Source organism: Pipistrellus hanaki (genome assembly GCF_964339955.1).
Source record: "Pipistrellus hanaki genome assembly, chromosome: 5".
Classification (NCBI taxonomy): Eukaryota; Metazoa; Chordata; class Mammalia; order Chiroptera; family Vespertilionidae; genus Pipistrellus; species Pipistrellus hanaki.
In genome coordinates, this window is record NC_140507.1 from 77,042,134 (window position 1) to 77,063,754 (window position 21,621).

At 54.7% G+C, this 21,621-nt stretch overlaps 1 protein-coding gene across 2 annotated transcripts; it reads right to left on the bottom strand.

The window, feature by feature from the left end:
• Positions 1 to 687: 687 nt before the first annotated feature.
• On the bottom strand, positions 688 to 21,534 carry ZNF653 (zinc finger protein 653). Of its 2 annotated transcripts, none has more exons than XM_084885927.1 (9): positions 20,916 to 21,534; positions 12,565 to 12,608; positions 10,458 to 10,673; positions 3,837 to 4,448; positions 3,564 to 3,705; positions 3,338 to 3,449; positions 2,036 to 2,150; positions 1,255 to 1,354; positions 688 to 1,067 (listed from the first exon to the last, which is right to left on the bottom strand). In XM_084885927.1, exons 1-9 carry the CDS (start codon positions 21,206 to 21,208, stop codon positions 890 to 892), a joined length of 1,812 nt encoding a protein of 603 aa, XP_084742053.1. In that variant the 5' UTR covers positions 21,209 to 21,534; the 3' UTR covers positions 688 to 889. The 2 variants fall into 2 exon arrangements, with proteins under 2 accessions (XP_084742053.1, XP_084742052.1); XM_084885926.1 differs by having other exon boundaries at positions 3,525 to 3,705; positions 20,916 to 21,531.
• Positions 21,535 to 21,621: the final 87 nt, after the last annotated feature.

A 21,621-nucleotide genomic window follows, 5' to 3' on the forward strand; every position in this document is an offset into this window, starting at 1 on the left:
CGTGCAGCTTGTGCGCCACCTGGCGGCTGTGTAGCCTGGTTTCACTCCCCGCCCCTCTCTCCCTGGCAGTCTACGGGGTGAGGAGGTGGCCTCGGTGTCCTCCAGGTACTGGGACCAGAGCAGCCGCCCTGTCGATGCCAACTCCCTTCCCCCGCGGCTTCCTGTTCCAGGAACACTCCGAGCCCATTCTACTTCGCGGTGTTGGCACCGGCTGTTCCTTCAGCCTGGGATTTGCCTCCCTCAGCTTTCTCTGGGATGGAACCGTTTTGTCATTCTGATCAATGTTGAAATACTACCTGACCACTGATCTACACAGCTCCCCCAAAAACTAATACACTATTTTCTGCATGGTGCTTGTCTCAGTCATAGATGTCTTAAGGGTTTACTGAACTTGTCCCTGACCTCTCTAGGGTGGGGAATGAGTGACCCATGAGAAATTGGCAGAGTCAGGAGAGAGTCCAGGGAGATGTCAAGTGGCTTCCCTGGGTGCCCAAACCCCAGCCCTGGCCCTGTGAGAAGCGAGTGTTCAGGGTTGCTCAGGCTACTGAGGCAGAGGAAAAGGTCCCTGGTCTGCCGGTATGACTTCCCCTACCTACCACCCTCACCTGAGGCCTCGCTCAGGCTGGATCCAGGTTGGAGAAGAGGCCCCCTCACCCCCAAATCATCCAGGTCTAGGGGGAGGGCATCTACTTTCTCACTCTTTAATCTTGCTCTGCTCTAGACACAGTTCCAGCAGGGCAGCCCCCATCGCCAGCTCCGGGGGGGGGGGGGGGGACCAGCCCTGGGTGGGTCTTCCCGCCTGCGGGGTGGCCCCATGGCAGTCCAGGCCCAGCAGGCCCAGGAGTGGCATCGGAGTGGACAAATAAATAGGGACGGTGGCTGACGGGGGTCAGGCGGGTTTGTGGTCGGGGTGGCTTTTGAGAGTGTGGAACTTGATGCTGTCCAGCTTCTCGAAACGCTTGCCGCAGCGCTCGCACGTGAAGTTGTACTGCACCTCCGCCGTGTGCTTCTTCATGTGCCAGTTGAGCGAAGCCCGCTGCCGGCACTGGTAGCCGCAGATCTCGCACCTGCCAGGAGTCAGGGCACAGTCAGAGGGGGCGGGCCGGCCCGGAAAGGGCTGGCGCCATCTGGGCCTGGAGTGCAGATGGATCTGGCATGGCAACCCCAGGACGGAGCGCGCCTGTGGGACCTGCTCTGTGCTGGTCCAGCCCGGATCTCCTCCCTCCTAGGACCCTCTCGGGGCCTGTCACTCACTGCAGGGGTGTCTCGCCGGTGTGTGTGCGCCTGTGCACCTCCAGGTGGTTCTTCCTTTTGAAGGATTTGCCGCAGGTCTCACAGGTGAATTCCCGGACACCTGGGGGAAGCACGGGCTGAGGGCTCCGCTCTTGGGGAGGGGGCTGGGAGTGTCTCCACTGCACTGGGGAGACCAACTGCAGAGGAACCAAGCCCCCCCCCCCAGGCTTGAAGGTCAAGTCTAATAACCAGAGAGGCTGATAAAGGGGAGGCTCATGGTCACTGCCCAGGAGCCCCAGGCAGAGATGGAATGGGAGCTCGGGTTCCTGAGGAGGAGCACAGCGTGCAGATGGGTTTGAATTTGACCCCAACATTTGGACTTTGGCACAATTTCACATGGTGTCTCAGCCCACACTCTGGGTCACGGAGGTGTTTGGAGCAGAGAAACAGAGGCCCTGTTCCTAGCCTGATGCCCCTTCAGGCTGGTTCAGCCCTGGAACTGCTCCAGCCTGAGATCTGCGTGGAGGAGTCAGGAGGCCGATGGGCCTCGCTCCCCATGAGGTGTGACAGTCAGCGTCACTGTGGCTTATGCAGCTCGCTCTTTAATCTCGCGCTGCTCTCTTGACACGGTTCCAGCAGTGCAGCCTCAGGGAGGTGCCTGGGGGCTCCAGGTTAGTCTACCATCTCAAGCCAGTCCATGTGGGACAGGCAGGAAACTGAGAAAGGCAGTCCTGGGCAGGCTTGCCCCTGCCTGAACCCGCTCCGGCTCCAAGGCTCAGGCGCCCGGGCCCCAGGGCCTTACCTGAGTGGATGATCATGTGTCGCCGTAGGTGGTTGGATAAGTAGAACTTCTTGCCACAGCCAGGGTGAGGACACACTTTGGTCTTCCCTTTTCGATGCACAAGGTTGACGTGGTTCTGGAGACGAGAGGGGCCGGAGTGGTGCTGTGGGTGCTATGGGGACAGGTGAGGGCTGCTGGGGGTCAGGCTGGGGCATTTCCCTGGAGGCGGGAAGAGGGGTGCCCTTGTCCTTCGGATGGACTGCCAGCTCCAAGTTGGGGCCCCTGGGATCCGTTTTACTGAGCATCGACTCCAGCCAGGCTCTGGGTTGGGGCATCAGTGAATCTTATCACAACCCTGCGAAGGGCCCCGCCATTAGCCGTTTATGGAGGGGGAAACTGAGTCTCCAGAGGCTCAGCAGTTTGCCTGGTGTCTCACAGCTGGGCAGTGGCAGGGCTGGGACTGGATTCTAGGGCTGTCAGTCCATAGCAGGCTCTTTGCCATGGTGCTATACTGCGAGCCCTCTCCTGCCCCCCACCCCCACCCCAGGGGCCTGGAGCAGAAAGCTCTCGATCACCCTTTCCTTTGTGTTGTTGTTGGTTTTTTTTTTTTTTTTAATATTTTTTTTACTGATTTCAGAGAGGAAGGGACAGAGAGAGACAGATAGAAACATCAATGATGAGAACCACTGATCCCTGCATCCCTCACACTGGGGACTGAGCCCGCAACCCGGGTATGTACCCTGACTGGGAATTGAACCGTGACCTCCTGGTTCACAGGTTCAACCACTGAGCCACACTGGTTGGGTCTGCCTTTGTTCTTTAGCTCGCTAGTACACCTGTAGCTTCAGTGCCCAACCAGGCTTGGCATTGGGAGGTGCTCAATATGTGCTTAATGAAAACATGATTTGGCAAATTCAAGGGCCAACTTGAGACCCCTCCTTTGCCCAGAGGGGATATGGTAAGGCCCTGTCTCTGCCCTTGGGGTGGCCCAAGGCCCAGTGGGCAACCTGCAGGTACGACTTGGTGGGACAATGACCTGAGGCTTGCAGGCCCTACCACCCTGAGCCAAGAGGGTGGTGTGGGCAGAGGAGTTGGGCAAGTAGAAGAGCAAGAGTGTGGGGGGAGCCTCCAGGCCAGGAGCAGGCAGCCACTGGGGGTGCAGAGAGAGGCTGTGGCTGGTGAGGCGGGCCAGGCGTGCCGGAGGCCAGTGGGCATGTGGGAGGCGGGCACGTGGCACCTGCTGGGGGCTGGTGGGGCTCTCTACTAGCCACAGGCGGCTGGGCACAGGAGCAGACCCTGCCCAGCCGTGGGGGGGAGCCTCACCTGGAAGCTACTGAGAGCCACATACACCTGGCTGCAGCCCTCGTAGGGGCAGTGGAACATCTCCAGCAGGCCGTCGGCGTCCATCACCCGGGGCCGCTTGCTCCTCCGCCTCCTGGAGAGGAAGGCCGGTGGTGTTAGGGCTCCCACACCAGCCAGGACCACCGGGCCCCGCCCGCCTGACACCCACTTCTCAGGCTCCTTGGGGATCTCATAGATGATGGCTGACATGTCACTGCTGTCCAGCTCCTCCCCGTCTGCCTCTGCCTCAGGCTCTGCACTCTCAGGCACTGTCGCTGCCAGCTCTGCCAGCTCTGGAGCCACCGGCTCCTCCTTCTCCTCCTTCTTAAGCATGTACAGGTCCTCCTTCTCTACGGGGTGACACAGGGCAGGTGTCCGCGGGGACTAAGGCTTTCCAGGAGTCCCCTCTAGGGCCCTCCTCGCCCTCCCCCTCCCAGGTACTCCCATCCCAGCACCCCCAGACTAGCATGGGCCCCCAGACCTTTCTTGGTCTCCATGCCTGCCATGGTGGTGGGGTCCACAGCGCCGGGCTGGCTGCCCTCAGGCTCCGTCTGGGTGTAGGCTGCCACGCCCTCCATCATGGCGCAGGGCACCTCGTCACCCAGGCCCCCGCTGGGCGCACTGCTGCCTGCTGCCACGTTGAGGTGGATGCCCTCAGCCGTGAGGGCATCATAGCCTGGGCCTGCGATGATGATCACCTGGGAGCCAGGCACCATGCCTGGCATGGGACAGCTGGCTACCACCTCGCCCAGTGCCTCCTGGGGCATGTTCTCAAAGAGAGTGCCAGGGCCCGGGCCCACTTGCATGGGCACTGGCACACACACCACAGTCTCCAGGGCTTCCGGCCCGCTGCCTGCTGGGTTGGGGCACAGTGCGGTGCCCTGCTCGGCCAGGCTCTCCACGTGGTGGACGTCGAAAGGGATGTGCACACCCTCTTGCGTGATGAGGCCGCTGCTGCCCGCTGGGCTGGTGGGGGTAACAGCAGCTGCTGCAACTGTCGCCTTGGCTGGCTGGCCTTCCGGGGGCTCCTCAGAGTCAGAGCCAGAGCAGGAGCTGGACGAGTTGGAGCTGCCGGCCCCCAGGCCGTTGTCCACTGTGGTGACAGAGGAAAGAGACGGTTACAATCGTGGCGGCGGCAGCTGGTGCTTGTTGAGGGCTCAAAAGGGGCCGGTGCTGCGACTCCTCACTGGCACCAACAGCGGTCACTTCTCAGTCCCCATCCTCCTCAGTCATCCCTGCTCCTCAGAGATGCTCTCCTCCCTTTGCCTCTGGCCCACTCGTTTCCCAACTCCTCTGTGGTAGCTCCTTCGCAGCCTTTTTTGCTCTTAAAGGTCTGGAAGGTTCTAGCTGGGGCCTCTGAGTGCTCCGATCAGATCACCCCAGGGTTTCAGCTGGGCTGATGGTGTTAAATCCCACCCTGATTCTGTGTCCAGCAGTTCAATACAATTTCCACACCACATCAGACCCCAGAAGAATGACCCCACTTCAGACACCAGCTGCAAGCCCCAGGCCACCTGTAAGTCCCAGGCCACTTGCCCTCCTACCTATTGACCGGGAGTTCCCACGACCCCATGTTTAGGTTTGATAAATTTTTTAAAAATTTATTTTATTTTATATATATATTTTTATTGATTTTTTACAGAGAGGAAGAGAGGGATAGAGATTTAGAAACATCTATTAGCTGCCTCTTGCACACCTCCTACTCAAGATGTGCCCGCAACCAGGGTACATGCCCTTGACAGGAATCGAACCTGGGACCTTTCAGTCTGCAGGCCGACGCTCGATCCACTGAGCCAAACTGGTTTTGGCAAGGTTTGATAATTTGCTAGAATGGTTCATAGGACTCAAGAAAATGCTTCAAGCCAAAACCGGTTTGGCTCAGTGGATAGAGCATCGGCCTGTGGACTGAAGGGTCCCAGGATCGATTTCGGTCGGGGGCATGTGCCTTGGTTGCAGGCACATCCCCTGTGGGGGGTGTGCAGGAGGCGGCTGATCGATGTTTCTCTCTCATCTATGTTTCGAGTTCTCTATCCCTCTCTCTTCCTGTCTGTAAAAAATCAATAAAATATATATTTTTAAAAACAAAAAAATAAAATGCTTCACTTCCGATGACAGTTTTATTATAAAGGAGAAGACTCGGCCCCGCCGGGGGGAAGAGACGCACAGGGAAGGCACAGGGCGGGTCCCGCGCTGCCACGCCCCTCCAGCTGTGCCCTCTCCACGCTCCACACGTTCACCCAGAAACTCTCCGACCTCCAGGCCCTCCCACAGACCTCCAGGCCCCCCCACAGCCCGGGGACTGGTGTGGGGCTGAGACTGCGCTGCTATCATGTGTTTGGTCTTTTTGGTGACCAGCCCTCCTCCTGAGTCACCTCGTTAGCAGAGAGCCCAGGAGTGTTTCAAAGGGGCTCCTTCCAAAGCAGGACTCCGGATAACGGAAGGCATTCCTCTCTCAGGGAATTCCAAGCGTTTTAGGCGCTCTGCACCAGGAATTAAGAACCAAGATCAAGTATCTGTTTTTATTGTGTTGCCTCCTGGTGCTGCCATGGGAGCACTCCCATCCGGACTCCTGTGAGCTGCAGACTTACATCCCACCGCCTTCTCTGCTGACCCACCCCCAGGGGACCTCACAGGCGCCCACACTCCTCTCAGCAACTCGGGGCTCGGAGCCTCCTCAGGAAGAGCCTGCAGCATCCGTGGATGTCCCCCCAGGGAGGGCAGCTCTGTTCTAGCTGCTCAGGCCAAGTCCTGGGGCTATCCTAGACTTCTCCCTTTCTCACACCTACTTCCAATCTGTCAGCAAAACCTATCGGTGCTGCATCCAAAATACATCCAAAGGCCAACAGCGACCCCACCTCCCCCGCACATGCCTGGTCATGGCCCCATCATCCCCTGCCTGAACCATGCAGTCCCTTCTCCCTGGTCCCCCAGCTCCCACCCTCAACCACCACCACCCCCTCGCTCTGTCCTTCCTACAGTGGCCAGAGGGAGTTAGTGAACACCTACTCAGGTCACACCCCCCTTTAAGAACCTGCTGGTCACTTTCTGTGAAAGAGAGAGACCAGCTGCTCACCAAACCAGTGTCTCTTCCTCCTGGCACCCAAATGGACTACATTTCCTAGCATTCCTCGCAGATAGGTCTGGCCATACGGCTGAGTCCCAAAGAAATGTGAGTGGTTCATGAACTTCCACCTCTGAGGAAATTCATGAACCAGTGACTACGTCTTCCTAGATGCTACCATGTTTCCCCAAAAATAAGACATCCTCCGAAAATAAGACCTACTTACAGGTTTCCTTCTGAGTGAAATATAAGGCATCCCCCGAAAATAAGGCCCCCCCTAGGCTAAACATGAGAGATATGCTCCACTGATTCTAAAAGAAATGGAGTCACAAGAAATTCACCAAGGAAATTTACAATAGAAATTGGATTGTTATGATGACGTTCCAAAGATGATGACATGATTGTCATTGAATAAATGAGTCAATTCTTGATACTGTAGGATTCACAGTTTGTCTGGTTTGTGTTGACAACTACCGTACTGCCATACTGTATACAGGTAATAAATTTCCTTTATTTTCATTTAACAATAAATGTGTACTGTATTCTTCTTCATGGAAAAATAAGACATCCCCTGAAAATAAGACCTAGCGCACCTTTGGGAGCAAAAATTAATATAAGACTCTGTCTTATTTTCGGGGAAACAGGGTATATGTGTCAGATGGGGATGATTGAGATGATCAGAACTCAGAGGAGGCTGGAGCTACAGGATGGAAAGAACCTGGATCCTGGGATGGAAGGCAATTTGCAGGTGTGTGTATTTCAACAGCCGGCCTTCCTTCAGTTAACACCCTTCCCAGTCCTAGCTAGTTTGGCTTAGTGGATAGAACATTGGCCTGAGGACTGAAGAGTCTGGGTTCAATTCTGGTCCAGGACACATGCCAGGGGTTGTGAGCTCAATCCCCAGTAGAGGGCATGCAGGAAGCAGCCAATCAATGACTCTTTCTCATCATTGATGTTTCTATCTCTCTCTCCCTCTCTGAAATCAATAAAAATATATTATAAAAAAGTAAGAAAAAATGCTGTCAAACTATCATACAATGCTTATCATTAAAAACAAACAAACAAACAAAAAAACACCCTAGCCAGTTTGGCTCAGTGAACAGAGAGTTAGCCTGCGGACTGAAAGGTCCCGATTCAATTCCTGTCAAGGGCACATTCCTAGGTTGTGGGTTTGATCTCCAGTAGGGGGCGTGTAGGAGGCAGCCAATCAATGACTCTCATCATTTATGTTCCTGTCTCCCTCTCCCTCTCATTCCTTTCTGAAATTAAAAAATAATAATAATAAAATAAAAAATATACACACACACACACACACACACACACACACACGTATATGTGTGTGTGTGTGTGTGTGTGTGTGTGTGTGTATAATACCCATCTCAATTCACTTGGCATAGCAGCCAAAGCTCTCACTAAAGGTAACATGGCTTGCACCTCCTCTCCAGTCCCACTGGCCTCCCTCCCGAGCTGAGACACTAGACAGCTTTTTGCCTCAGGTCCTTTGCATTGCCACTTCCTACCTGAACCCTTTTCTCTCAGACACCAGTTGGGCTTCCTTTCTTATCTTCATCAGACCCTTCAGCAATGGTGTTTTCTTCTGGGAGGCCTCTGACCACCTTGTCTCAAATAGCACCCTTTTCTCTCCTTTACTTCCCCCCCAAATACTTCCCATATTCCAGTGTACTCTGGATTTTACTTGTCTACCTTGTTTACTGCCTGCTTCCCCTGTAGACAGTAAACTCCACAAGGACAGGGGTCCCTGTGCAGGTCCCCAGTGCCCAGAGGCTATATGGTACACAATGAGCAACACCTTTGCAAAAATGAATGGCTCTCCAACCAAGGCCGTGATGAAGGCCCAGGGAAATAACATCTTACCCACACAGGGAGAAGCTGGGACAGGCAAAGGGAGTGACTGTCCCTTAGATCACACACTCGTGACAGGTGGGGCACACTGTCTGGGAACCCATATGGAGAGTGCAGGCACTGGACCAGACTGCATCGGGGGAGGGGTCTCAGTGCTTGCTCTTCCAGCTGTGTGATCACAGAGGCCTTAAGGAACCCACCTGGGCCTGGAGCTATCTTGGTACCTACCTCAGGGAGTACTCTGGGTATTTAATGAGCAAATACATGGAAAGGACTTAGGATAGTACCAGGCCTGGAGAAAGCACCCTACCAATGTTTTCCACTACCTCTGATACCCAACTGCCCCATCCATGAGGCGGCCTGGATGGCAGCAGGAACAGTATGGGATCAGCCCTGTAGTGGGATGAGCCCGGGCTGCACCCTGGAGAAGGGGCTATCACCTCATGAGTTGGGAGCATAGCTGGGTCCCTGGGTGCCTGAGTGCAGCACCAGCTGCTAAGGCTGACACTGGATCTTGCTCAAGATGATAACTCTCCCAACAGAAATGACCGTGCACCCCTGGCTTCCCACAGTCCCTCGGGGGAGGGAGGGGTCTTGTTACTGAGTGAGAGGTGGCAGGCTGCCCTAGGCACAGAGCAGATAAGAGTGCTGCTTGAGCCGAGACCAGTTTGGGGACTGAGGGGAGCCGGGTTCGATTCCGGTCAAGGGCATGTACCTTGGTTGTGGGCATATCCCCAGTGGGAGGTGTGCAAGAGGCAGCTGATCGATGACTCTCTCTCATCGATGTTTCTAGCTCTCTATCTCTCTTCCTTCCTCTCTGTACAAAATCAATAAAATATATATTAAAAAAAAAGAAAAAAGAGTGCTGCTTGAGGGAAGAGGGCAGGCCTGGGGCACAGCACTCTCTCGCCAGCCCCCAGCAGCCGTAGCAGACCTGGAATTGATCCCAGTGTTCATTCCCAAGGGCCCAGCCCCAGAAGCTGCTAGTGTAAAAGTGAGGTTGGGGTGCCAGAGACCGCCTGTGGGTGTCACCCCATCCAAGCTGGATCCATCACCAGATGGGCCAGTCATGTTACTCCCAAAGCCCTGGTTTCCTCGACTGCTCAGAGGGTCTGATGACAGGCCTGTGGGGAGGACTCGGGGAGTTTTGGGGTGGGCCTGGAGCGGAATACAGGACAGGATGGCCGAGGGGCAGGTTCACGCTGGGAACCTGACTGACACACAATGGGATGGCTGTTGGCCAGGGTGCCCACCTGGAGCACCTCTCGCCCACAGCTTCCCCTCACCAGCTGGGATGCCATCTGCTCCAAATGCCTGCCAGCTCGGACTCAGCCCTGGTGACTGACCTCACCCTCAGCCCTGGCAGAGCACCTATCTGCGGGCCTCACGCTTCTTCTCACAGCTCACGCCAAGCTTCTGAGGCAGGTGGGCAACCCTCGCTCCCCAGAGCAACCCCTGCTCCTCCACCAGGTCTTCCTGGACCTTCGTAACCGAGTCCCTCCCAGGCCTGAGCTGGCAGTCAGCCCCTGGGTGTGACCAACCTGGAATGGCAGGAGAGGGGCAGGGACAGAGATGGGAAGGGCAGGGTGGCAGACGGTAGAAAATGAGAGATGGACAGGGTGTGAGATGGAGGGGAGACACAGAAAGACAATGTGGAGAGGAAGGGAAAGGAAGGAGACTGAAGACAGAGCGAGGGACAGGATGAGAGACAGAGAGCAAAGAACAGGAAGTGAGGAGGAGAGGAGGATGGAGAGAGGGAAAGAGAATGAGACTGGTAGAGACAGACTCTGAACCCGAGAAAGGGCTTAAGAAAATAGAGGAGAGAGGAAGAGGCCAGGAGAGAAGAGCCACTCTGTGGAGTCTGAGGCCCAGCACCCAACCCTCCCTCCCGCTACTAAGCCAGGTTTCCTGGACCCCAAGTCCAGCCCTGCCTGAGCCTGGCCGTGGGCACAGGTGGGCAGACTGCCCTGTGCCTCGGCTGTCTCTGTAAAGCGGGAACTGTGTCCTGGGATCTGTCAGGGCTCAGAGATTGCAGGCTGCATGGAGTCTGTGCTCGGTCCCTGAAGCTAGCACCTGGGCCATCTAGCTGCTGAGAGTTCATGATACTGGCCTCAGGCTAGCAAGACCCGGGAGGGCGGGCAGTCCAGGGTGACTCTATGCCCCGCTCTGTGGACCCACCTTTGTCACTGTCGGCGTCTGAGTCGCTGAGTGGCTTCAGGGGCGAGTGCAGGTCCTGGAAGTAGCGGTGGCCGGCTTCACACTGCCACACGGCCGTGGTGTAGAGGCCGAAGGTGGGGTCCAGCTCGGCCAGGTGCGGCTCGTACGGACAGCGGTGCTTGTGGTCCTCGTACCAGATCACCACGTTCTTCAGGCAGTTCACGTTGCGCCGGCGCCCTGCGCGACAGGCCGGGGCAGGCGTGAGGAGTGCGGTGAGGCCGCCCAGGGCAGCGTGGCCCTACAGCCACCGGCCTTCTGGCTCCTGGGGGTTGAGACGACGTCCGGAACCCTGTCCGGGCCTGTCCCGTTTGTAGGTAAAGAAACTGAGGCTCAGAGGGATGAGACCCCCTGGAGGTGAAGGGACCGTCCTCACTGGATGGACAGTCATACAGACAGTGGGCCTGGCCGTGAAGGTGCACAGTCATTGTCAGCTGCTGCTTATTGTTACGATCAGTCCCCTGGCCGTCCCCCGCTCCCAGCCTCCGCCTGCAGTCTGTTCCTTCCGGAGACACCAGTGGACGCCTGTGAGCACTGAGTCAGGTCACATCCCTCCTCTGCTCAGGGTTTCCATAGCGCCCACCTCCCTGGTGGGAGTCACATCCTCCCAGAGGCCCAGCAATACTCCTGCCCGCCCGCTCCGGCCTCAGGGCCTTCTCCCGGGTCCAGCCTCAGAGCCCTCGCATTGGCTGTGTCCTCTGTCACCAGATAACTGCCCTGCCGCCTCCACCTTCACTCAGGTCTTCCCTCGGCCAGCCATCCTCTCTCCCCTGTCCCTCTAGCTGACCTGACTTGCTTCCTTCCTCTCCAGGTAGCACCTAGATGCTATCTATGCTTATTTGTTTTCATGTTTCTTGCTCACCTCCCACACTAGATGTCAGCTCCCTAAGGACAGGGCCACTATGGTATCTGTGTGGTTCCTTGTGCACATTCAGCACCTGCACACAGCCGGTGCCAGATGAGCGCACATTGCGAGGGGGTGGGAATAGGGGAGCCTAACCACCAGGGTTCACATCCTGTCTCTACCACTCCTAGCTGGGTAGCTCCGGGCAAGTGACGTGGCTTCTCAGAACCTCAGTTGACCCCTCTGGTCAGGGGAGAATAAGGCTGACAGGAAAGAGGTTAGAGAGTGAAGACACTGCCAGGGCACAGAACGGGCTGTGAGTGCCTAAGAATTGGTGCCAGCGATATGTGCGATGATCCTGCTCCCTCAACCAAGTGGGAAGGAGTGGGCCCAGGAAAGGTCCCGGGGCCGAGGAACGGTGCCCAGGGCCGCCAACACAGCGACAGCCATGGGGATACCACCAGCAAGCCACCTCCTTAGCCTAGCGCTTGCCTCCTTGTCTTCATCCCCACCCCGTTGGGATTTGGGGTCACAGTCTTAGCTCACCTGCTCCCTGAGAACTATGACAGTGGGAGGGGCTCGCTGCCACCAGAAGGCTGTCCCTGGACAGCTGGCTCCCACCCTGTTGGACGGAGCTCGAGACCCACAGCCCCCGTGCTCAGGGGCAGGAGGGACGAGCTCCAGGCTCTGCTCTGGCTGCCCACGCCCAGCTCCCCCTGAGCCTGGCACACAATATGCCCTTCAGGGCCTGGCACAAGCCGTTCCCTCTGCTCCTCCCTGGCTGACTCCCACACAGCAGCCGGAGAGCAGGGAGCCAAGGGGCCTACTTTGGAGACATGGGGCCCTGAGTTCCCAGCTGTGCGGCCTGGGGCAGGGAGTAGGTCCTCCTGGGTTCTGTGTGTGTGAGATGGGGAGGATGAGAGATGATGAGGGCACAGCACAGCTTCCTTCCTGGGCTGGGAGGGGCCCCTCCTCTGGGCCCCAGTGCCCTCATCTACCCCCACTTCCGTCACAGCCCTGCTCAGCCTGTCCCTTGTCTTTTCCAGGAGACGGTGGGCTCTGTGAGGGCAGGGCTGGGTCTGCCCTGGTCCACACAGTGCCTGGCACAGGCAGCCTCTCCACAAACGGTCGCAGGGAATGGGGGAGCGAGGGAGGCCAGAAGGAGAGAACGACAAAGCCAGTAACTCTCAAGACCCACCCCTCCCCCCTGGCTGTAGCCCCACTTACTTTTCTTCCTCTTTGGCTTCTTGGGGACCTGCTCCCAAGGCTTCCTGTAACAGAGAGAGGCAGGGGAGTGACACAGAGCCTGACTGACAGTGAGATAATGACAGTATCCCGCATCCTGCCGTGGGGCGAGATGTTAGCTTCTGCTTCCCGGGTCTGTTCTCATGGCCCTTCACTGGGGTTCTCTCCCACATGGACAACAGCCCTTAGAGGAGGGTCTAGTATCCTCACCCACCACAGAGTGGGAAACTGAGGCCCAGAGAGGTGAGACTTCAGCCCAGGTCCCGTGGCCAGGGAGTGGGGAGGTCAGAAAGGGGTATACGGTCAGTACCTTGTTCTGACCTCTCCTCACCCCATGACCCCACCCGCTGGGATCACACACCCTGTGTAATCCCCTCCCCTCCAGTGGGGCACGCTGGGGAATATGAATGGTTACCATTCCGTGGCTAGATGACTGAACTAATCGAGAGGGAGCTTACTGAGGTGGGCCTGACTTAGAGAGCCCTTACAAAGAGCCAGCAGATATCAGAAATCGGAGGCTGAGGACAGGAGGGGACTATGAAGGACTAGGTAGCAAGGACCTGAGAACAAACGGCCTCTGGGTGCTGAGAGCAGTCCTGCCGACAGCCAGCAGGGCCGCAGGGACCCTCCCCACAACCACCAGCATGTGGATTCTGCCAACGCTGTGAGGGGTCTAGACGGACATCTTTCCCGAGTTGAACCTCTAGATCAGGAGTGGGGAACATTTATCTGCCAACGGCCATTTGGATGTGTACTTCATTCCAGGGCCATACAAAAGTATCAACTTAAAAACGAGCCTGCTTGCCAGCACCGGTTTGGCTCAGTGGATAGAGCGTCGGCCTGAGGACTGAAAGGTCCCGGGTTCGATTCCGGTCAAGGGCATGTACCTTGGTTGCAGGCACATCCCCAGTAGGGGGTGTGCAAGAGGCAGCTGATCGATGATTCTCTCATCGATGTTTCTAACTCTCTATCCCTCTCTCTTCCTCTCTGTGAAAAATCAATAAAATATTTAAAATAAATAAAAATGAGCCTGCTGCCGAAACCGGTTTGGTTCGGTGGATAGAGCGTCAGCCTGCGGACTGAAAGGTCCCAGGTTCGATTCCGGTCAAGGGCATGTACATTGTATGCGGGCACATCTCCAGTAGAGGGTGTGCAGGAGGCAGCTGATTGATGTTTCTCTCTCATCGATGTTTCTAGCTCTCTATTTCTCTGTAAAAAATCAATAAAATATATATATATATTTTTAATGAGCCTGCAAAATGTAAACAAACAGGGCACAGACAGGATAAATGGTGATGGAAAAAATAAAATAAAAAAATGTAAGAAAAAGGAGGAGAATCCAAGATGGCTGCTCGGGTAGGCAACTAGCCGCAGCCGCAAACAACAATTTTAATAAAATACAACTAAAATATAAAATGGACATTACCCAGAACTACAGGAAAGTCGACTGACTGGAAATCCTACAACAAGAAGCAAGGAGAAAACCAGAAGGAAGCGCGGAGGAGCTGTAAAAGCCTAAGGTACGGAGACACGCGGCGCGCGGAGAGGACGGAGCCGGAGAGGAGGGAGGCCGAGTGCCTGGCGGGCGTTCCCTAGCGGAAAGGAGATAAAACTCCGACTGTGCTGGGCCCCTGACTGCTCTGAACCCCAGATCTGGGCCAGACCCCGGGGACTCAGGCTCTGCCATAGGGAGCTGGGCTGCAAGTCGGAACCCCGGGGTAGCGGAGAAAGGAGGTCCCGGAGGCGCGCACACTGCCCCCAGAGAAGGGACGGTCGGCTGTGCCGCGGGATTGCCCTGACGGGAAGGAGACTGGGGCTCCAGACTGCTGTGAACGCCACCTCCAACTCCACTTCCAACTGAACTGAACCCCAATACCGGGCTCATTGGGGGAGAGCATAGACTGTTTGGCAGCAGGCGAAAATCGAGGGCACCTTTCTCTCAGAGGCGCCGGCAGCGAGCACTGAAGGACCCGCAGAGGGCGGGGCTGACGGAAGCCAAAGCTGCAGGCTCCACCCTGAAACCCCGTCCCATCTGTAACTGCGAAATGCGACAACAAAATAGATCACAAACGAAAGAAATGGAGGACAAAAAGCGTCTGGATATAGAGTTCAAATCTACGCTTATAAGGTTTTTCAAGAATTTCCTAGAAAAGATGGATAAGGCCTATGAGGATATGAAAAGAGATCAACTAGAATTAATAAGGAGTCAACAAGAAATGATAAGGGATCAACAAGAAATAAAGAATACATTGTCTGAAATAAAAAATATTCTACAGAGTCCTAAAAACAGAAGGGAAGATCGCAAGAATCAAGTCAAAGATTTGGAACATAAAGAGCCAGAAGACACTCCTCCACAGAAGCTAGAAGGCAAGAGAATCCAGAAAATTGAAGATAATGTAAGAAACCTCTGGGACAACTTCAAGCGAACCAACATCAGAATTATGGGGGTTCCAGAAGATGAGAGAGAGCAAGATATCGAAAACATACTGAAAGAAATAGTGACAGAAAATTTCCCCCACCTGGTGAAAGAATTTGACTTACAAGTCCAGGAAGCACACAGAACTCCAAACAAAAGGAATCCAAAGAGGACCACACCGAGACACATCATTATTAAAATTCCAAGAGCAAAAGATAAAGAGAGAATACTAAAAGAAGCAAGAGCAAAGAAGGTAGTAACTTATAAAGGAGCACCTATACGATTGTCAGCTGACTTCTCAACAGAAACCATGCAGGCCAGAAGGGAATGGCAAGAAATATTCAAGGTGATGAATAGCAAGAACCTACAGCCAAAAATAAGCTACCCAGCAAAGCTATCACTCAGAATTGAAGGCCAGATAAAGAGCTTCACTAATAAAAAAAAGCTAAAGGAGTTCATCACCACCAAACCAGAATTATATGAATTGCTGAAGGGGGTTCTTTCAGAAGAGAAAGTAAACAAAGATAAAAATTATGAACAACAAATACGTAATTATCAACAAGTGAATCTAAAAACCGAGGAAATTAAAAAAATCTGATGAACAATATTAACTGTTGAATATAATAGAATCAGAGGTATGGAAGGGGAGTGAACTGATGATTCTTGGGGAAAAGGGGAGAGGGGGGCGTGGGAAGAGACTGAACATAAACTGTGCACCTATGGATGAGGACAATGGGGAGAGGGGAAAGGGCAGAGGGTGGGGTGGGAACCTGGTGGAGGAGAGCAATGGTGGGGGGGGGGGGAAGGGAACATTTGTAATAATATGAAAAATAAAAACTTATTAAAAAAAAAAAAAAAAGAATATCCATAAAAAAAAAAAAATGTAAGAAAAAATAAATAAATTAAAAAATAAAATAAAATAAAAATAAATAAAAAATGAGCCTGCTGCCGAAACCGGTTTGGCTCAGTGGATAGAGCATCGGCTTGGGGACTGAAAGGTCCCGGGTTTGATTCCGGTCAAGGGCATGTACCTTGGTTGCGGGCATATCCCCAGTATGGGGTGTGCAAGAGGCAGCTGATCGATGACTCTCGCTCATCAATGTTTCTAACTCTCTATCTCTCTCCCTTCCTCTCTGTACAAAATCAATAAAATATATTTTTTTTAAAAAATGAGCCTGCTATATTGGGTCAATTTAATGAACTGACCCCTCGTGCCTTGACAGGGCCAGGCCCAAAGCCCAGGCTCCCATGGCCCCCCACCCCGGGACGGCCGTCAGGTCTGCCGGATGGGCTCCTGACTCCCTCGGGCCACGTGGCTACGGCCCAGCACTGGCTCTACACACACTGAGGGCAGGTACCTTGGAGCCCTCTCTCTCAGACGTCGTAGCGGCTTCCCTCTGCCTTCCTGCCACTGGGCCTCCAGGTCTGCTCCCTTCACCCTGGCTGTTCCCTTGTTCTTCTAAACTGCAGCAGTAAGCGTTGTGGCCGTGGTTGAGTGGCCTTGCTGCCCTGTGCCTCAGTTTCCCCTTATGAGGTTGGTATGAGATTATATGTGTTGTATAAAGTTTGGTGCAGTTCTGGCAATTTGTAATCATTCAGCAAATGGTGACAGTGATCATTATGATTATTAATATTATCACAGAGCCAGGCCCTGGAAGACTGACCTCCCTGCTATGGCCATGGCTATGCTCTTACCACAAACATCCTGACAGCCAATCCAGGGTCTCTCCTCAGCTCCACTGCCCGTCCCCTCAGTCCCCTATCCGGCTTGATAACAATTCTCAGCTGCCACACCCCAAGTCTGGTCCCAGGACAGCTTCTCAGGGCTCCTCTGTCTTCCTGCCCAGGCTCTGCCCTCTGCCCTGGGGTCTGCTCCCCTCTGCCCATCTCAGGAGCCTCTACCCCCTCTAAGGGGCCAGGCCGCCAGATCCTTCTCCAAACCCAAGTCCAAACAACCATGCCGCCTGCAATCACTCAAGGCCTTGCCATGACTGAGTGCTGAGAAGGCAAGTGTTTGTGGTGGGAACAGGCTTGGCGTCGGTCAGATCCCAGTTCACGTCTCATCTCTGTTATTGACTGGCTGTGCGGTCTCAAGCAGGGTCATCCCCTCTGAGACTGTTTATTTTTTTCTTTTATTTAAAAAAAAAAAATAGATTTTATTGATTTTTTTTTTTTTTTTTTTTTTTTTTTTTTTTAACAGAGAGGAAGGGAGAGGGAGAGAAAGTTAGAAATATCGATTAGAGAGAAACATGGATCAGCTGCCTCCTGCACACCCCCTACTGGGGATGTGACCTTGACCGGAATCGAACGTGGGACCTTTCAGTCCGCAGGCTGACGCTCTATCCACTGAGCCAAACCGGTTCTGGCTGAGACTGTTTCTTAATCTGTGAAGTGGGATAACAGCAGTGCCTCCCGCACAGAGCTGCTGTGCGGATTAAAGGAAGTCAGCCACATTCTGACCTTCACACAGCCCTTTCTCCTGCAACTCAAACTACTTCCCCTCTGCCTGCATCTCTGGGACTCCCCGCAGTTGCCACCACCTGCGTCTGAGGACACAGCTGCGGAGGCTCTTGCAGGGCCTGGCTGTACTTTCCTCCTAGTGGCCAGCCCCAAACGGTGGCCAGCGACAACAGTCCCTTGCTCTCCTCTGCCCTTCCATTTCACATTTCACTTGAAATTCCCTCCAGCATCCAAACAAGCTGGTATTTCTAACATCTTGGGTTGAAATTACCTTGAGCCCCTTCACTCCCAACTTTTGCGCCATTCCTTGACCACTCTGCGACTGAGCTGTCTACATTCTTGGTTTCCATGTCTGCTTCTTCATCTCCCTTGAGCCCCTAGGGTCAGCGTTCTTCTCCACCATGCCACCAACGGCCCAGCTATAGCCACCAGGATGGCTGCCTCATTCGGCCCCCCAGTATTTGACCCTTGGCCTCCAGGACACCACCCTCCCTGTTCCCCCACCTGCCTTCCACGCCGCTGCTTCCTTCTCATCCGCCTGACTTCTGGAAGCACGGAGAACGGCAATGGGCTCAGACCTGTGTCCTCGGTCCATGTGCATCCATCACTTGCATTCCTGATGGGCTCTCTCCCCACCACCTCCCTGACACCCCATGTAGGAGCCTCACATGCAAGCTGTCATTTTGTCCCCCGACGCAGCCCTTCTTGGTTAACAGCAACTGCAACTTTTCAGGTGCTCAAACCTGGGGCATCTCTCATACCCACGGCCGTCAGAGAACACCGCCGGCCCCAAGTTCAACCACTTCTCTCCATTTCCCTGTGACCTGCTCGGGCCAGCCCCACCCTGGCTCGCCTGGACCAGTGTAGTCAACTTCTTCCTCCCGCCCTCCCCTCCCACAGCCTCAACATAGGAGTCGGGATGATTCTTCTGATTTTCTCGTTGGGAGTTTAAGATGTGAAAAGGAAAACGCAAACACATACCAAGTTAGAGAGGAGGAGAGTGACCTTCCTTGAACCCATCACCAGCTTTAATAACTGTCAACTCTTGGCCAGCCTTCTTTTAACTCATACCCCACCCATTCCTCCCACCACACACACCCTGAGCAGTGCTTCTTTAAACATCTCAGCTGGATACATGGCTTCTCTGCACTTATAAAGGGAACTCAAAAAAAAAAAAAAAAAAAAAAAATCCCACCAGAGCTCCCACTAGACATTTTTCACTAAAAGAAAAAAATCAGTCCTCCTAGCCCCTCCCAGCCTTCATATTCTCTCCTCTGCCCCTCCGTTTATGGCTGCAGCCACAGTGATTTGAGGTCAGGTGCGGCTCATACAACCACCCTGGCCTTCTACCTTTGTACTGCAGCCACACGTTCCCGTCATGTGCCATGTACATATCAGGGCACCAGGTAGGGTCCCGACTCCAGGCCTTTGCACTTGCTATTCCTTCTTCCTCCAACACTCTTCCCCTGAATATCCGCACGGCTCTCCCTGGCCTCCTTCAGCTGTATACTTAAATGTTATTTTCTCAAGGTGGCTCCACCCTAATGCCCTATTTAAACTTCCAGCTCACACTCCTGATTCCTCTTCCCTTATTTTACTTTTTGTTTTTTTCCATAGCTTCCATCAATCTCTCACATGCTACATAATTTACTGTTTCTTATCTGCAGTAGACAAGCCTTTGCACACTAGAAAAGGCTCTACCCTCTGCCCTTTATGTCAACTCCACGAGGCAGCTACCTTTGTTTTGTTCATTGCTGTACCCTGGCATTTAATGAGCACCTAGCACCTAGTAGGTGCTCATTAAATGTTCCTTAAACAAATGCAGCAGCACTGGAAATTCCACTATGACCATTGTTTCCCTTTTCCCAGTAGAAAGCACCAAGGCAAACTCCATTCACCATTCCCACTTTACGCCTCTTGAATCCCTCTGGTCAGACTTTTACCTTATCATGCCACAAAACTGCCCTTGTCATGCCCCCTGTGACTCAATGCTTCAATCCAACAGCACTCATCATGGCCTCAGGGTGCCACTCATTTTCCTTTCTCTTTTCACCCTGATTTAACTTCTGCTTTCGTGTTCATGTCTCACAGCCCTTGAACTAAAATCCTTCCAGGTTATGAATAATTGAACAACTGAAATAATGTGACCTCCTACTTCTGGTCATGGCTATTCCCTATAGGATATCCCTCACCCAGGTTCATGTATTTTCCCAACTACCCATGGGTCCTGGGCCAAGTTTTTGCCTGGGTTGTTTCAGTGCCCCTGCCCTAGTCCTGCACACACAGCCCTGCTCAGCCAAACCAAGCAAATACCAATTTCAGCTTAGGAAGCTCCAGGAGCTCCCTCTGGCCAGTTGCACATCAAGTCTCCTTGGAAGCTTTGCATAAAAAAAAATACAGGGTCTGCAGTTCCATCAGACTGACTGAATCAGAAATTCCAATAGTGGAACACTGGCTTGAGATTTTCTAAGCACCTAGCATTTCCTGCCTTGCCCTTGAGCATATAAACTAGCCTGCCACCCTGAGAAGCAGGTGGGTACAATTTCAGCAGGAGGCAGGTTGCTTCTTGACCCTCAGAAGCACTCTTCCTCCCCCCCACCCCAAACATGCAAGCAGAAGAAGGATTTTGTCACAGAACTGCTTGTAATACAGAACAAACATCATCCTAACTGTTAATACCTGGAATGGTAAGTGGCGGCACAGTCTTAAGGCCTCTGCTGTAGTTTAACTCATTTAATTATCACTCAGGCTGGAAGCGAAAAATTCCAACACTGCTCATTCTCCAAATTGAGACTGCAAACCTCTCTCTGCCTCCCACCTGTGTGGCTAACTCAGGGCTTCCTCTTCACTTGCGTCTCCCTGGGCTGAGGTGCTCCTTAGGAGCCAAGAGGTTTAGGGAAATGCGATCTGGATTGTGAGGGGTCCTCAGTCAGGTAGGTGGGATCCAGGACTGTGGGAATGGGACCACTCTGTCCTAGCTGGGGCATCGGAACCTCATGGGCGGCAGGGCTGGGCGGCCCAGGGTGTGCAGTCATGCTGTCAAGTCTCAGGCTACATTGTAGGGGACCAGGCCTACGAAAGTCCAGGGACCGCAGGGACCGCTGGCCGCTGAGGCCTCAGGAGGCGGGGCCGCTCCTCTAGGGACCGCAGTTAGAACGCTGGGAGGTGGAGCCCGTACCAGGATTGGTCAGCCAGCGCTCAGAGGGCGGGGCCAAACGCCCAGGAGGCGGGTTGAGGCTGGACGCATCCTAGGATTGGGCGGTCAGAGCGGCGGGAGGCGGGGCCGCGAGCGAGGCACGTCCCAGGACCGGTAGTCGGAGGCCCAGGCCGGGCCGCCGGGCGGAGCTCAGAGGTGCCGGGGGCAGGGCCTGGGCGGAGGGGGCGGGACCAGGCGCAGCGGGGGATGGGGGCGTCTCCCTCCCTCCCTTCCTGTCTCCCTCGGGCTGAGGCCCCTCACCCGTGCCGGCCGCTCCGCTGGCCGCGCTCCAGCGAGATGAGGTAGGCGGCGAGCTTGGCGTCGCTCCAGCCGCTGCGGCGCCGCAGGTCCACCCAGGGCCCGTGCGCCTCGCCCAGGTACACGCGCCTCACGTCGTACTTCTTCCGGGACTCGAGCCGCCGCCGGGCCCGGTCCGACTCCGTGAGTCGCGGCCGGCCCCGCGCCTTGCGGCCCGCCGCGCCCTCCTCGGCCGCTGCCTCCCCGCCTGCGCCCGCCTCAGCCTCCGCCTCTGCCTCGGGCGCCCGCTCCGCCATCCCCCCCCTCCCTGGTTACCAGCCTCCCCCGTTGTTAGGAGCCCGGCCGGAAGTGGCGCGCATCTCCCGCGCCGCCGGGAAATTTCTCCTGGACTCGCTGCCCCGCAGCGCCAAAAAGAGACAGAGGAAATTGCGCATGCGTCCTACAAGCTTGCGCGACAACCCACTCTCTTACTTTTTCTGTTAAACTTCTCACTTCATAGAGATGGAGGGAGGAGCTGAAGGTTTGAGGCAGCCCCGTAAGAAAGAGGCAGATGAACCTGTGGACTGGTAGGGGGGAGGGGGAAGACATAGGACTACTTCTGCATCTTGATCCTGAGTGCTTGCCGGAGATGACCAGGTGAGGGTGGGAGTTGTCAGGTGAAGGCAGAGGGGAGGCCAGGGATCTGACCTTTCAGTCCTGGATGCCGGAG